The sequence below is a fragment of the Elaeis guineensis genome, chromosome 9 (assembly GCF_000442705.2).
Source record: "Elaeis guineensis isolate ETL-2024a chromosome 9, EG11, whole genome shotgun sequence".
NCBI lineage: Eukaryota > Viridiplantae > Streptophyta > Magnoliopsida > Arecales > Arecaceae > Elaeis > Elaeis guineensis.
The window spans coordinates 98,757,208-98,773,373 of NC_026001.2; the positions used below are offsets into that span (position 1 = coordinate 98,757,208).

General features: G+C 31.4%; 1 protein-coding gene across 2 annotated transcripts in view; it reads right to left on the reverse strand.

Moving 5' to 3' along the window:
* LOC105033403 (protein virilizer homolog) overlaps positions 1–6,229 on the reverse strand; it is a 100,286-nt gene extending 94,057 nt beyond the window's left edge. The window contains exons 1-4 of one of the 2 annotated variants that reach the window (XM_010908178.3): positions 6,079–6,229; positions 3,492–3,597; positions 2,080–2,168; positions 575–698 (exon numbers count right to left, since the gene is read on the reverse strand). In XM_010908178.3, coding sequence (XP_010906480.1) covers positions 575–698; positions 2,080–2,168; positions 3,492–3,566 — 288 coding nt within the window. In that variant the 5' untranslated portion in view covers positions 3,567–3,597; positions 6,079–6,229. Of the gene's footprint in view, positions 1–574; positions 699–2,079; positions 2,169–3,491; positions 3,598–5,943 lie in introns of both variants that reach the window. The other variant, XM_019846634.3, reaches the window with a different exon arrangement.
* Positions 6,230–16,166: the final 9,937 nt, after the last annotated feature.

A 16,166-nucleotide genomic window follows, 5' to 3' on the forward strand; every position in this document is an offset into this window, starting at 1 on the left:
CAATTGTTGAGATTCACGAGGGTCTGCTATAGTTCATGAGCATGTGGAGGAATAATACTATGCCATGCAAACACCATGTCAGCACTGAAAAAAGAGCAGAGAAAGAGATATGATAGGGGCATGATAGCATTTTTTCCAATATGCTCATCCTTGCTCTTTAGCCAAAAACCATTGTAGTAAATTTTCTGGTATAAAATCATATAATCAATCAAACAACAAATGCTATAGGATTCCTGAATAAAAGTTTTTCCATGGAAACCATAGCAGCATCACTCTATTTCTATGATTCTTTTAATCCCTTGGAATACTTGCCTAAATGTCTAAACATGCACTGAATTGTTAAATATCAAGCAGTACAAAAAAAATCTTTAAAAATAAGAACATATTTAGCAAGATATTGTGGTACCAATATTTGTTCGATATAAAATGCAACATGATAACGATTATAGAAGTTTCTTAGTATATTGTACACAAATATGAATAGCTATCCTTTAGTGTGAATCATAAAGCAATTATTCAGACAGACTAGGCAGTCATACTGAGGGAGTAGAAAAAATGGCAATGTAAAATTTACCTCAACTTCCAAAACATTTGATGAAGAATGTGAGTAGAGGAAAGGCTGGCAAAGACGCCTAAATCGTGACTCCCCTTCACAGTGAACAAAAACCTCCAAAGCAAATGAAGGAGGGGATGTAGCACTGCATGAGAAATTTTCCAACACCAGCAACATTCAGAATGATTTTAAAATGTCCCTTCAAAATTAGCATGTAAAAACAAATCTAGAAAAATTGTCCTTGTTGAGATCAAGATCATGCATAGACTTTGCCTGTTGTAATATCCATAAGATATCAAAAATGAAAGAAAAGTCTCCTAAATCACAGTTTACCCGAATGACCATAGAGAAGGTGATAACTTAGTCAAAGACGACCATACTAACATTTTATGAGGATTTATTCAACAAAGGATTCATGTGCTCATTTAACAAACGATCCACGTGCTTCAAGCACCTAACATGGGCAAACAGGGATTCCTAGCAACACTGCAATTTGATAACACCATGATGTTCCAAGATTAAGCATACTTTCAAGCTGAATCATCGAGTTTCCAGCAATCTATCATTTGATCTTTATTTGGTCCTTGCTGTCATGCAATCTAAATGCATTTTCCTACCATCATCACATAATCCTCCTAACATACAGGACTACATGGATGATGGTGATGATAACAACTACAATGATAAGTAGAGGACAGATTGGCTACTACAAGCAGTTTTTATTTCTTCAGATCCTGTGTACCTTTTATGCATAAATATTATAAACAGATAAAAAGATAAATAATTCAAAGAATCATTGCTGAAATATATTTTGTATGAGCTCTTAAATTTCTTAGACAATGTTCTGGATGCTCATAAGCATATGCGTGCACAGACTAGCATTCAAACAAGCATGATTTCCATCATACCCAATCAGAGCAATCGGATATTTCTCCACATGAAAATCTTCATGCCAGTGAATGCAATATTTCGCATGGTATTTGATACAGCATCAACTATTCTGTAGCACAAGCATAACACTTGAATACCTTTTTTTCTTTTTTATTTTCTTGATAACCTTGTTCCAGCATACCGCCAAAAAATCACAGAAGTTTCACTTAATGACTTTTCAAATCAAATATATATCAAATAAAGTTGACCCACCCAATCTACACTGAAGATCAGAAATATGTTACCATCACCATCTTAAACTTTCAGACTAGCACATTATAGATATGGATACAGACAAAAAGGAATGCAGCTACATGTGGTTACCGTCTTAAGGAGATGATGCTAATAGCAAAAGGCTATGATATTTATTTCCATTAATAAAATCAAAACTTTTGACCACGCTACATAGAAGACCTTCGCATGCTCCCTTTCTTTCATATGATTTTCCTAAGAAGACCAATATATTTTTTCCAACTCCAGATTGACAAATATAAGAAAAGGTCAAAGTCATCAATCTAAATTAATCAGAATAACTGTCACCATATATGTATACATTTCTAGAAAAAAAATAAAGGGGAAAATACTGTCAATCATACCCAACAAGTGATAAGTTTGGGGTAGATGGAGAAGCATTCTGCTCAAGAAATTCACAAGCAGTTACGACCACAGGTTCTGCAAACAGCACCTGCATGGATATGTAACACATCATTAAAAGTATTGAACAAGAAAAAGTATATTGGTAGAGTTAATCAAGGTTAGCCATTACAGTCAGTACCATACAATACCAGGCACACCATACCATACTGACATTCGATATGCCTAACGGTACCATACCAAACCGCGTATCAACATTGTAATAGGATGGTCCAATACTGAGACAGCAAACTTTAATGACAATTATTCTGATTAATATTCAGAAAATATTTGCATTTTCTTCATAACTTAGGTATACATCATTTATACAGCCCAACATCCAAGAAAATTTATGCCTTGCATTTGCACATAGAAACTATCAATCAAATCTTTATGGATGCAGACAAAAGTGAAACAAATATGGAACAAATGGTGAATTAATTATTTAGTAAGAATAACATGTGATTCCACAAAGATAAAAGAAATGCTCACAGTACATTTTGGTGTACTAGAAAGAATATAATGTTCAGTGATCTTACATGTTTTCTGGAAAAGGAGATTGTAGTTTCTAAGCTAAGGTGTTTAATGTGTTGAAACCAAGGAAATCCCTAAATCAATGTATTGGGAGTTTCTACTTCGAGTAAGATTTTACGAATTCATCATTCTGACATTGCACTCCATGAACATTCTTCATATTTTAGTTTAATTCTTTCATACAGGAATAGCAACAGGCCATGCCACAGCAGAGTTCTGCATCAGACTGGGTCTACGGGTCGGTCCTCTCAAAATTGTATATTTTCCTGATCAGAAACAGACAGTTTGCAATTTTTTTTCTTTTTTTGTAAGAAAAAGGTATCCATACTTCAAACAACCAAACACTATCCAAAAAATCTCACTTTGAAAGAACCTCTCCAGTTTTAAACAACCAAATACCTTCTCCAAGAAACCTTCAACCCAGGAGAACCAGTAGTTTGCATGTAAAGAACAACCAAATATAGCTTCAAAGAACAATGAAAGCTTGTATTGACAAAGAAAATAAATTCTATATGTAAAATGTTGACTATAATTCTACAAACTTAAGATTAATACCTATTATTTTCTGTACAAAGTTAGTGCAGCTTCATAATCATAAAACTAATTACATAAACAAGTGGATTATAAAGGATATCTTGCAATACATCGAATATCATACATTCCAATGTGCGCCATAATTCTTTATGTTTTTTTTTTTTTTTTTTTTTTGAGAAAACCAAAAGTCAATGGAAAGAAATCCGATGATAAGGTGCCAAAAGGAAAAGAAGAAAATCATGTTGGCATGAAGGTAAGGAGGGGGAGGAGGGGAGAGAGTGGGGTAAAAAAAGAGAGACTGTCTGACCTCATCAACATATTCATCAAGCTGAGAGTGAACAAATGATTGAGCAAATAAGACACATGGCTCCGGGCGACCCATTCTCTCTTCTTTAACTCTAGATAGACATAGCCTGAAGAAAAAAAAACATAAGTAACAAAATGAAACTAGAGTTCTGAAAAAGAAACCCATGTGGACAACCAAATCAAAACTTCCTATTGATAAATAATATGAATATGAAAGCCTGATGACTCATCTTGTCCCACCTTCCTTTCTCTCTCCTTTCTAGGAGGAGATTAGCAATAGTACTTATTTCTATCAATATTAAGAAAGTTCATAACCCAAATGTTCCATTAACCATTCCTTTAAACCAAGGATCATCCCACAACTAAAAGCTTCTTCATTGTATATAAGTTTATCATCATCATCTAGCCTTGTCCCAACTTATGAAACAGACCATTGTGCAACTTCATCCTATGTAAAAGATTTTTATGAAAGACAAAGAGAGAAATTTATTTATTTACAAATATTCTCTTTTATTTTTCTGAAAAGCAACCAAATATGTATTTTCAAATGGGATTTCCACAAATTCATTTTAATAAAACCTAACAATCATACAGACCCTCAATGCGGATGACCTCAACAAAAATAACTCTACAAATTTCCCAAAAAGGAAAAAAAAGAAAGAAAGAAAGAGAGAAAGAAAAGCATTACCGAGCCCAAAACAAAAAGCTTAATCAAAAGACTAGGATTAACTAGGATAGAATAAACTTGTGCTATCTTAACTCCTTAGTTTTTAGGAATTCTCAAGTGTTTGACACCAAGGTTTCAGGAACCGGTACTGAGACCAGTACCGTTTCCTACTCAGTACCGTACCATACCGTACCGTACTGACCCATATTGACATTAAAAAAATCAAAAAAATTCCCACCCACCACCACTAAAAAAAAAAAAACCGCACTGAACCATACCGAACCGGACTGAACCGTCTGGTTTCACGCAATTCGGACCCATACCGTACCGTACCGAACCGATTGGTACGGTCCGATTTAGGCAATGTACCAAAAAACCAACGTGAACCGTGCCGGTCCCCCACCAGTACGATACAATGTACCAGTCAGTTCGGACTGGTACGGAATACCATGGTTGACACCTTTTAGACACTCAAAAGTGCAAGATATGGGAAGATTTTCTTGACACTCCAAACATGGCCTGTCCAATTCACATCAACTCAAAGGCATAATTGTCAAAGAACCCAAGCAACCCTAAGCATTGGACCCTCCCATGGCCTAGGCAATAGACCACGTGATTAAGCATAGGCACAGCATTCTCAAAATTTACAAAATAATTATGTGTTTGTATAATCCAATTTTAGGCTACAATTTTAGGATCATCAGTGCTGTCAGTAGGGTCCATGTTATATCCATCCATCGCCTTCACTTAAAGTTCCCTCCATGAATTCACAGGCGCAGAAAGGAAAGAAAAGTGGGAGAAAATCTTGTTTTCATGATAAGTAAGGGCAAATAGATACATGCAGAGGAAGGATCAAGAAACCAATATGGAAAAAGAAGATGAAAAACTTCTTCCAGAAAAGGAAAACAATCGGCCAAGAGGCAACACAGATGGAGCAATAATAGTTTAGTCACAAGAAGAAAGAAAACAAACATACATGGGAAACCTCGCAACTCACATGCACCTACTGATCAATCTTCTGGAGCAACATCAAAACCTTACTCAAATCAAGATCATGAATGAGTTATTGTGGATATCAATCTAAATTTACAACACAAACAAAAACCCAGGAAAATTAATATTGTAGAAACCAAAGATCCCTCGTTGTCCCCTAGTCAAAGTTTGCAAAGAAGGAAAGTAAGATTTAAGGTATGACTTTATAGGTTAGTTTTCCCAAAAAATAAAAATAAAGCAAAAGAAAAGAAAAAAGGGAAAAGAAAAGAGATACTCTTACCCCAGCGACACCCTAATAAGTCCGTTCAGAGATAGCAATTTGCCACAAAGAATCAAAGAAATGGAGTCAAATTTCGGGAAAGAGGAAGAGTAGAAAGATTTCTTAGGACGTTCGCATTATCATCTTCATCATGATCTCCTCATCCTCCGTCGTCTCTCACTGGTTTAGGGTTAGGCTTCCGGGTGAAACAGGGGCATGGGTGCCGAATTGAGACTGGAGAGCTGGATGGCAACGGTAGGATACCCGCAAAATTGGCAATCTTCCTATCCAAACCCGTCCCCAATTACGAAATTAACCAAAAATCCCAACCCGTGCCATTTAAAATTGGTATACCCGCCGAGTACCCGAACCCCCTTGATTAACCCTACTTCATATTCATATTATAGTGAGAACGGAACTCCATAAATTGAAAATTTTGTAGCCAAAGAAGAATCCTTTCGATAAAAAATCTCCAAAACCTATAAAATGTCATGTTTCTACCAAGATTAAACTCTCAAAACAGGATCGACTCACATTGCTACAACCCGCACAAAATCCCATATACTTGAGAAAAAAATCCCAACCGGAGCCTAGGAAGCCCCTATGCTCTCCTTCCCCACAGATCTCCGAAAAAGAGAATGGAATGAAAAGAAAAAGAAGCGGTCTTACCTTCTAATTTTTTCCGTCTTCCTCTTGTTTTCGTTGATTTATCCTATGTTTTCCCCCGAGTTTTCCTCTATTCTTTTCTCACTCAGGAGTCTCAATCAGGTGGGAGGCTTGGAGAGGTGACCGAAGGGGAAAGCTTGGACGATGTCTAGGATCCTTTGTTCATATTTACACGAGGGTGTCGGTGTGCATGTATATATAAAATAATATCCTGTGAAAAAATATTGGAATGTTGCCGACTTAATTTTTTTAAAAAAAATTATTATACTATCTAAAAAAATATTTTTTATATTAAATTATATTATTAATATATAATATTATTATATTTTTATAATTAAAATTTATTTATATAGATGGTTGAGTATATAAAGCGATCTTAAGAATTTGAATATATATTATTTTATAGTTATATATTTTTTTTCAATCTGATTAGATCTATAAAAAAATTATTTTTGTATATTTGATCCGATACAATGTAGTTATTAATATATGTAACTATTGCCAAACTGCATCTTGTTGGCTAAAGTAGCTAGCCTGTCTAATGATTTGAAGTTCGAATCTTCTCATCCATTGATATGCATACCGAATTGAGTTTAGAGTTTTTTTCTTATTAATATAATATAATATATAATAAAAAATAAAAATTTAATATAAAAATTTAATAATTTATTAAAATATTTTTTAATATTAATATTATAATATACTAAGATTATAATGTAAAATAATATTTTTTTAGGATAACAAATTTATTCAAAAATTTCGGATAAATATTTCTTACGTAATATTTAGACAAAAAAATAACTTATCTATATTCTTTTATGTATTAAAAAATAATTTAAAAATCAGTTACTCATATTCTTTTACATTAGTAGTTTTCTAGATAAGTTGCTAAAATCTATCCATATTTTTCATAATAATTTTTATTATATAAATATTATTATATATAATAATATTATATTATATTATTATAATAATATAGTATATAATAATATAATATTACATACTATATTATAATATAATATATTATATTATAATATAAATTATTGTATACTATAAAATATTATATATATTATATTATATTACATTAATATCTTATATTAATATAATATATATTATGTACATATTATTATATATAATATTATAGTATAATATATTATATTATAATATATCATTATATTATATCAATATATACTATTATATAATATATTATTTTATTATTTCATTATAATAGATCATAATAGTATAGTATATTATATTATAATAATTTATTTTAATATTATAATATATTATTATAATATATTATATAAATATTATTATATAATAATATTATTATATTATTATTATAAGATTAAGAGTATATTATGAATGAATTAAAAAGATTATTTTTTGATTAATGGAAAAATGATTCGACCACCTTCTAAATAGATTTTTTTTATTTCATAGATAAATACTATCCATAAAAAAATAACTTATTCATCTTGAAAAATGTGAAAATATGAGTAAATTGGTTAATAGGACAATTAGCCAATTTTTTCATAATATTTATCCATCAAAGAATGAGTCCTAAATAATAAGATGATGGTGTAATCAGAAATAGAAAAATATTACATCCACAAGATTTTAAATATACTATATTATGATGTAATTTTACTTTTTAATAAGATTATAATCATAAAAATATAATAAAAATTTATAAACTATTGATGTATTCTAATGACCTGCGTTGAATATGTATAGGATATAATACTAAGAAAAATTATTTCTAAATATTTAAAATATATTTATTAATAATATCATTAATTTTTGTATTAATTTAGTGGTGCTAATAAAAGATGTTTTATTTAATATGATTTAATAAACTAATAAGTCTCTTATTAATCATATTATATTATTATATTTTTAATAAAAAATTATATTAAATAAGAGCCTTATTTGCTATCCAAATTGAAAAGTTCTATTACTAATTTTATCAATACTGACATAGTAAATAGAGAGCTTTGCATAAATAAGTCTCTATTCTAATATATATATATATATATATATATATATATATAGACAAACATATTACTCACATAATACGTGTGTTACTCAGATAAACAACTCAAAAAAAAGAAGATGAATTAGATTTTTTAAAAATTAAAGCTAGCATGTACTTAGCAAACACTTGGCTGGGTGCAAGTATGATAGAAATAATAAATTAAAGCAATGAAAATATTAATGCAATTGAGAGCAAGATGGAAAATATTACTGCACCATGGAAGGAAGGTACTTTTCCCTCTCCCCTTATTCATGTCTTCAATTCCTATTGCTTTCCTTCCTCATCTACTCATGAAATTCCATCAAACCTGACACCAACCCGAGCTCTAGCGAGGGCACCGCAGCTGCTAGTCCCAAGCCACGAAGCTCTTCCTTTCCGGAGCAGCTTTCCAGAGTCCCTTTTGCGTAACCAATGAAATTAATACTCGTCCGTGCCACCTTGTGTAATGCAGCAAACCAAATCGCTGAACCAGATCGCTTGAAGCTTCCTATTCACCTTTCGGGGGGTCCCCGTTGATAGATAGGGGCAATCTCAAGGTAGCATATAAATATAAAAGGTTTGTCGAGATTTAGTGTCAAACTCAATATCTATATTTTTTTCCAAATTTTTTTCTTGAGAATTCCACTATAATCACTTCAAGATTATAGTGTTGGGATGAATACTTGGATAACTGGCTAAAATGGCAACACCGACGTTGAAACCAACCAACAATCTAACTAGGTATTTGGCCGACTATGTTAGAGGACAACTCTAGCAATGCGGCCATTTGATAATTCAACGTATAACTGATTATTATACTCGATCACTGACTAAGCATCTACTCAATGATTGGCTGAGTATCCATAACCATAACTCTCGACCCCAAAAGAATAGGGGTCAGAAGACAGTTACTTAACATGGGCATTAACTGCTCATAACTATCGGGTCATGGATCAAGATAACTATCCACTTATAGCCCATTACGCACTCATAACTCCCACATTTTGGAGTTGAAACTGACAGAGGTTACCAGATACCCGCTACTCCACACTATATAAAGAGAGGTAAGGGGGGATAGAGGTAAGCTAATTTTAAGATTTTATATACATCTCTAAGCTCTTGTACTCTTAGTTTTCTTTACTGTTCTCTTTATTCTGATTGACTTAAGCATCGGAGGATCTCTTGTCAGACAACGTCTGACAGCGAAACTTTTTTCACAGGTCTCTATTGGCTTGTACATCAAGCGCACTGCTTCGATGATAGCCCAACTACTTTATCGGAGTTCAATAGCAACAGTTTGGTGTGCTAGATAGGGGGAGAAATAATAATTTTCACCAAGAACTATGTTGGGAATTGTGCTCTAAAGCCAATTTTATTATTGTAAATAATTAAGCTCTTGTATATGAATTCTTAATGAATGAATAAAAGTTATTTTAATAGTTCATCATATTATAACATCTTTCCTATAGAATTCTTAATATTATGATGAAGTCCTTAGAACTATAAAATAATTGATAAAGGAGGATTTATCAAATAGTTTTTAAACATGTTCGTAACCAAATGATGCGTTATTAACCAGAATAATAATGTTTATCGAATATAGATCGTTGTATGCTATATGGATTGATTATCCTTATAATCTAGGAGTGTAGAGACACTGGTATGGCATACATATAAAATATAAAAATACATCATCATCGAACAGTGACTCACCTACGGAGCACTCTACTATCAAGAGCAGCTCATGAAGCGTATAGACATAAGAATTTTTCTGATCTGAGATCACCACGGTGATTTACAAACAACTCACTGTATTTTGATGTTGGACCATCCATATTTTTAATGCAGTGATGGAAGACTATTCGGTACAGTCAAGTACTTGTGAAGTCTGTGTGTAAGTCAAGATGAGACTAATCCCTCCGAATTACAGGAGATAATGCTTCATTGTATTTTAATTTAGTAAAACTTTGATCAGAATAATCCATGTGATCAGTCATAAAATTTAAAAGATTAAAATACAATATAGATGGCTTATCCAGGGTTGACAGTTTGATCTTAGATCATCCTGAGCATTGAGGGTCAAAGGGATGAATTATATGATAATCATATGTCAAGATTCTCGAATGTTGCTTTGCAATTATTTGATCTATCCGGACGTCAGTTATCATTACTAGATGGTTACTTCGATTAGTATAGAAAATAGTTTCTATATTACCGGCTTAGTATTTGAACCTACGTACAAAGTCAAGCAACGTAGAAAATAATTGACCTAACATCTATATGTTCAATTTGAAAATATGTGACTTGATTGAATAAATAGATTTATTTAATTGAAAATTAAGTTATAGGTCATACGGAATTAAACATTGACTATATCTAGCTAGCATTGGACATGAGGTGCAAGTTTAATTTCGAGGATGAATTTGATCTAATTAGTGATTCAAAAAATTTTGAGAGATTGAATTTGAGTCCTAATTATTTTAGATTAAATCTGATTTAATTAGACTTGATTTAATTAAGACTAATTGGGTTAATTATTTGAGTTAGACTTGAATCTGAATTCTAATTAGATTAGGATTAACAATCTTTTCGAATTTAGTTCGAATCAGATTCGAATCGGATTCGAATTAAATCCAAATCTGAACCAAATTGGTTTAGGTTCATAAAGCCTTAATTACCTGAGACTCTCTTTTATATTTGACCGACCAAGATGAAGATAGGGTGCTGATTTTTTTCGCCCCATCCTTGTGCGTGCGTGAAAAATAAAGGGGGCAGTGATTGATGCCTCTCTTTCTCACTTAGGTCTCTTAAATTGATAAGGATAAGATCTAATTCGAATTTGATTTGAATTAGAGTCCTAAATCTCTTGGCACATGATCAAATATATGGGCATCAAATATAAAAAGGGAAGGGCGTTAATCATCGATGATTAAGAGAAGTTTTGTGTGACAAAAAAAAAATCTGAAATCATGGTGAGGTGTGAGTTGTTTTGTGCAACAAAAGAAAAGGAGGGCTTAATCAGATTTGGCGTGAAGTTTCTTGATGTGAAGAGTTCTTGACGTGCTCTCTTTGGTGTGAAGATTCCAATCTGAGATCTCTTCCAACCGTGAGATCAGATCTCCACACTCTCCTACTTTCCATCTAAAAGAACGAAACCTAGAAGGTTCATCCCTCTTTCTTGTGATGCCTGACGTGCATACAAAGTAGAAGATCTGTATATTCAGATCTCACGAAACAACTAATTTCAGAAACTCCAGCATCTTGATCGAATATCTACTGCGCATCAAGATAAATTATAATAGTTATAAAATTTTTAAAAAGAAATTTGTTCAATTTCATCCTGGTGATCTGATCTGAATCGAGTTTTTTCTTTCAACTGATATCAGAGTCAGATTGGGATATGAATGCATAGATTAAATTTTTCTATAATTTTCAAGTCTGGCATGTGACCAAATTTTTTGTAGAAATCAAATTAGATTTTGACCCAATTTTCTCAAAATCTATGATCTATTTTTTGACTAGATCTTATGGTTAAAGTCTATATTTGATTAATGTGCTGTTACAAATCAGGTTTCAACCTGATTTTCTGAATATTTATGATCTAGTTTTGACCAGATTTTTGGGATTCAAATCAATGACTGATTATGATCTATTAAAATTTGTTTTAATAGAATTTTATTGCAGATTTTTTTGTTCATTCTAACCACCTGATTATGCTTGGTTTTAAAATTGTTTTGATAGATTTTTGTAGAAATTTTTTAGGTTGGAAATCAATGTTTAATCAGATTTGATTTGAATATGTTTTGATAGATTTTCATATCTGATCTTGAACAGATTTCTGCACAAATTCACAATAGATTTTATTCAGAATTTTTCTTATGCATTCATATCTTTTTATGAATAAATATTTGTAAAATTTTAGATCTAAAATATTTGATTTATATGATATATAAATATAGATTCAGATTTGAAATAAAGATGCAATGTTCTGATCTAGTTAGATTAGATGAATATCATGTTTCATATGATTATGTTCACATGTGCATACCAATATTTCTGTTCACCGCACTTGTAGATGTAATTAAATTTGAAATTTGATTTTTTATCTTAATAGCTTAGTACTCGGATTGAGTTTATCATCAGGCCATCTGATCATAAGAGAAAACAGAGATTAAATTTTCTTTCTTGTCCATTTACGAGATTCTCTTGTGACGTGTAGGGGTGTCACTATGATCAAATCATATTAAGAAGAATAGCAAAAGAAAATTTTAAAATTATATTGATCATAAATAAGTTTAAATTAGATCTAAAATATTTTATGATTTATTACAATTTTAATGAAATAATTTTAGATCTGAAAATTAGTTTTAAGATTTGAATTATTTGTTACATATCATATAATTTGTTTAGATCTAAATATTGATATTATATATGTGATGTATAAATGATATTTAGATTAGATTTGCTCATATTTAATTATTAAATTTAGATCTAAAAATTAGTTTCAAAATTTGAAATTTTAAGCACATATGATGTTGTAAATTAAGATCTAGAATTTGATATTATGTATGTGATGCACGAATATAATTTAGATCAAATTTTGTAAAATAATTTTATAATTAAAATAATTTTAAATTTTATACACTTAATTGAGAATTAAGATATGAAATTAATAAGATCTAAATTTGAGAATTTAAGATCTAATGATACTTCATAAATCATGGGCCATGGGTTAGCTCGAATCAGGTTATTTAAACTGGTTCAGACCTAGGGTTAGAATCAAATAGATAATGGATTAAATTAAGAAATTAATTAAATCTATCCAAGAGTTGAATTAGATTAGATCAAATTTCTCTAGATCAAATATCATAGTTGTAGTTGGTCAAGTTTATTTCTTTGATTAGACCAAATGGATCTGATTGTTAGCTCAATGGTCAAACCTGAGTCTATAGGCTGATCAAATCAAATCTGATAAATCGATTGGTGTCTAAGGTAAGTGACTAAAATTTTTTTTTTAATTGAGACTGTTCTTTTTCCTGACCAACTACGTTGGTATTTAACTAAAAAAAGAAATGAAGATCCGCCCGTCGATCTCCACTGACCTGGCCAATGTGGCCGATCTATTTTCAATTAGGTTGCTTAGTGATTTGAGTTCACCCATGCTATTTAGATAAATTAGTTTGACTAATTTAGGTATCTCGGGACCAACTTGTCTCTAGTCCTCTTTATGACTTGATAAAATCAATGAGAGAATTTATGACTTGCTGATCAATTTTTTTTCTTATTTTTAAAATATTAACTAAACTCTCTAAATTATTAGGTTCTTAAAATAAAATAGTTATGAGAATAACTAGATCATTATCTCCCATTAAGGTGGATAATAATCAATCCAATAGTCTATATGAACATTGGAGGTACCTTATGCCTGGTGTTCATCTGGATATTAGAATTATCATTCATTATATGATGACTTTATTGTACTTTCTGATGAATGGTTGGGTTAGTCAGAGCTTCATTCAGGTCTGATCATTCATTAGTTAAATTCATTGAGTATGTTCATGTTAATGATTGGACGTAATCAGGACTTTTCAGTGAAGGTGTCATACACCTACTAAAGAGAAGTCTAGGGCAAAATTATTTTTAAAAATTATTTAAAAAAATAATTGATTAAAAACCTACCCATAGATGCACATGAATTGGTCAGAGCTTTACTCAGACCTATATGTAATCTATGTGGATTCTAGTACTTACTAAGAGATTAAAATAATTTTTTGAATTGAAGGTAGAGGCTGTCAATTCGTATAAAATAATAGAAGAATCTTTAGCCTAAAGTCCAAATCTTTATGATTAAATAATTTATATACTGATAGATCATTATTTTCTTTTTCAGTAATGGCTAGTACTTTGTCGCTTCGCTTATTGTTAGATAGTGACAAGCTTATGGGATCCAATTTTGATAATTGGTATCGAAAGCTGAAAATAATTTTTGAACACGAAAGGATCTTGTATGTCCTTACGGATCCTGCACCTGAAGAGTCTGCTCCCAACACACATGCGATGGTTAGAGATACTTATCAGAAGTGGCTCAATGATCATATGACAGTATGTTGCATAATGGGGGCTGCTATGAATGATGAATTTAGTTGTAAATTCAAGGTTGCACAATCAAAGAAAATACTTCAAATGTTGAACAAGTCCTTTAATACCCCTCAGGATACATCTTCAGCGATGCGTCGGTCTTTTAAGAGAGAAAAAAAAAGGAAGGTGCAAAAGTATCATGCTCGGGCTTATAAGCCAAATAAGACCAAATAGTTTAAAGCAAATCAGAGTCAGGCAGAATGCTTCTTTTGCAAGAAGCTAGGTCATTGAAAGAGAAATTATCCTCAATATCTAGCTTACCTTGACCCTAACAGGCCAAGAAAGAGAAATAAGTAAATAGTTGCTGGATAAGGTATTTATATGATAATACCTTATAATTTTCTATCTGTGATACTATTATCTGGGTATTGGATACTGAAAGTCCAATTCATGTTTGTAATTCGTTGCAGGAACTTTAGCTTAGTAGAAAGTTCGAGAAGGGCAAACGATTCCTGAATGTTGGAGATGAAAAATCTGTTTCAGTTCTAGCTTTAAGAATAGTTCATCTTGTTCTCAATTCAAATATCATTATTTTAGATGATTATTATTATTATCCATTTTTTTTTAGGAATGTAATCTCTGTAGGCCTTTTGGCCAAAGGTAGTTATAATTTTTCAATAAAGAAAAATTTTTATGATATCATTATGAATAGTATTATAATTATGTATGGATAATTAAAAAATAATATTTATTTTTTATCACAGTCTGTCAGTATAATGTACACATTAAACAAATATCCTAGAATAGATAATGTCATGGATACCTATCTTTGGCATTGTCGGTTCGGTCATATCAATAAGAATAGGATAAACAGGTTAATCAAAGAAAAAATTCTCGACATCAATGATTGTGAATTATTACCGACCTGTGAGTCCTATCTTTTTAGAAAGATGACTAAGTCACTCTTTACTGGAAAGGATGAACAAGCCAATGATGTTCTGAGTCTAATACATATTGATGTATGTGGATCTATGAAGAAGAGTGCCAGAGGATGGTATAATTACTTCATTACTTTCACTGACGACCTATCTAGATATGGATACATCTATCTTATGAAGCATAAATCTGAATCATTTGAAATATTCAGATGATTCCATAATGAAGTAGAAAAATAAATTGAAAAGAGTATTAAGACTCTTTGGTCAAACTTTGGAGATGAATATTTTTTCAATGAGTTTCTGATATATCTAAAAGAGAATATGATTCTCTCATAATGGATCTCTCTTGGGACACCACAATATAATGGAGTGTCAGAAATGAGGAATCGAATTTTATTGGATATAGTTCGGTCTATGATGGAGTTTGCAAGTCTGTCATTTTTTTTTAGGGTTATGCTCTTGAAACTACTTGCTATATTTTGAACAACATTCCAAGCAAATCAGTCACTAAAACTCCATATGAGATGTGAATCGAGCGTAGACTGACACTCTCTCACCTTAGGATTTGAAATTGTCCGACTTATGTCAAACATTATAGATCGATAAGCTATAATTTCGATCTGATAAGTGCTTATTTGTAGGGTATCCCAAGAAATCTAGGATATATTACTTTTACTTTATTGAAGAACAAAAGATGTTTATCAGCAATAGGACAGTCTTTTTGAAAAAGAAGTTTCTTAGGAAAGGAACTAATACCTCTAAAGTTGAACTTAACAATGTTCGACGATAGAAGAATCGACACAAACAAGTTAAAATACAGAATCGAATTTGATTAGATCAAACTTGAAGCCCATTATGAAGGAATCTTTGAAGAGATCCGATAGAGTACTACATCAGTCGAACAGATACTATGATTTTTTGATCCGAGATGATGATCTTATTGGACTAGATGAAAACGACGAGGATCCGATTACCTATATGAATGCCATGCAGAGGCCCAACTTTGAGAAATAGCTTAATGCCATGAAATTCGAGATGAAATTTATGGAGATCAATGG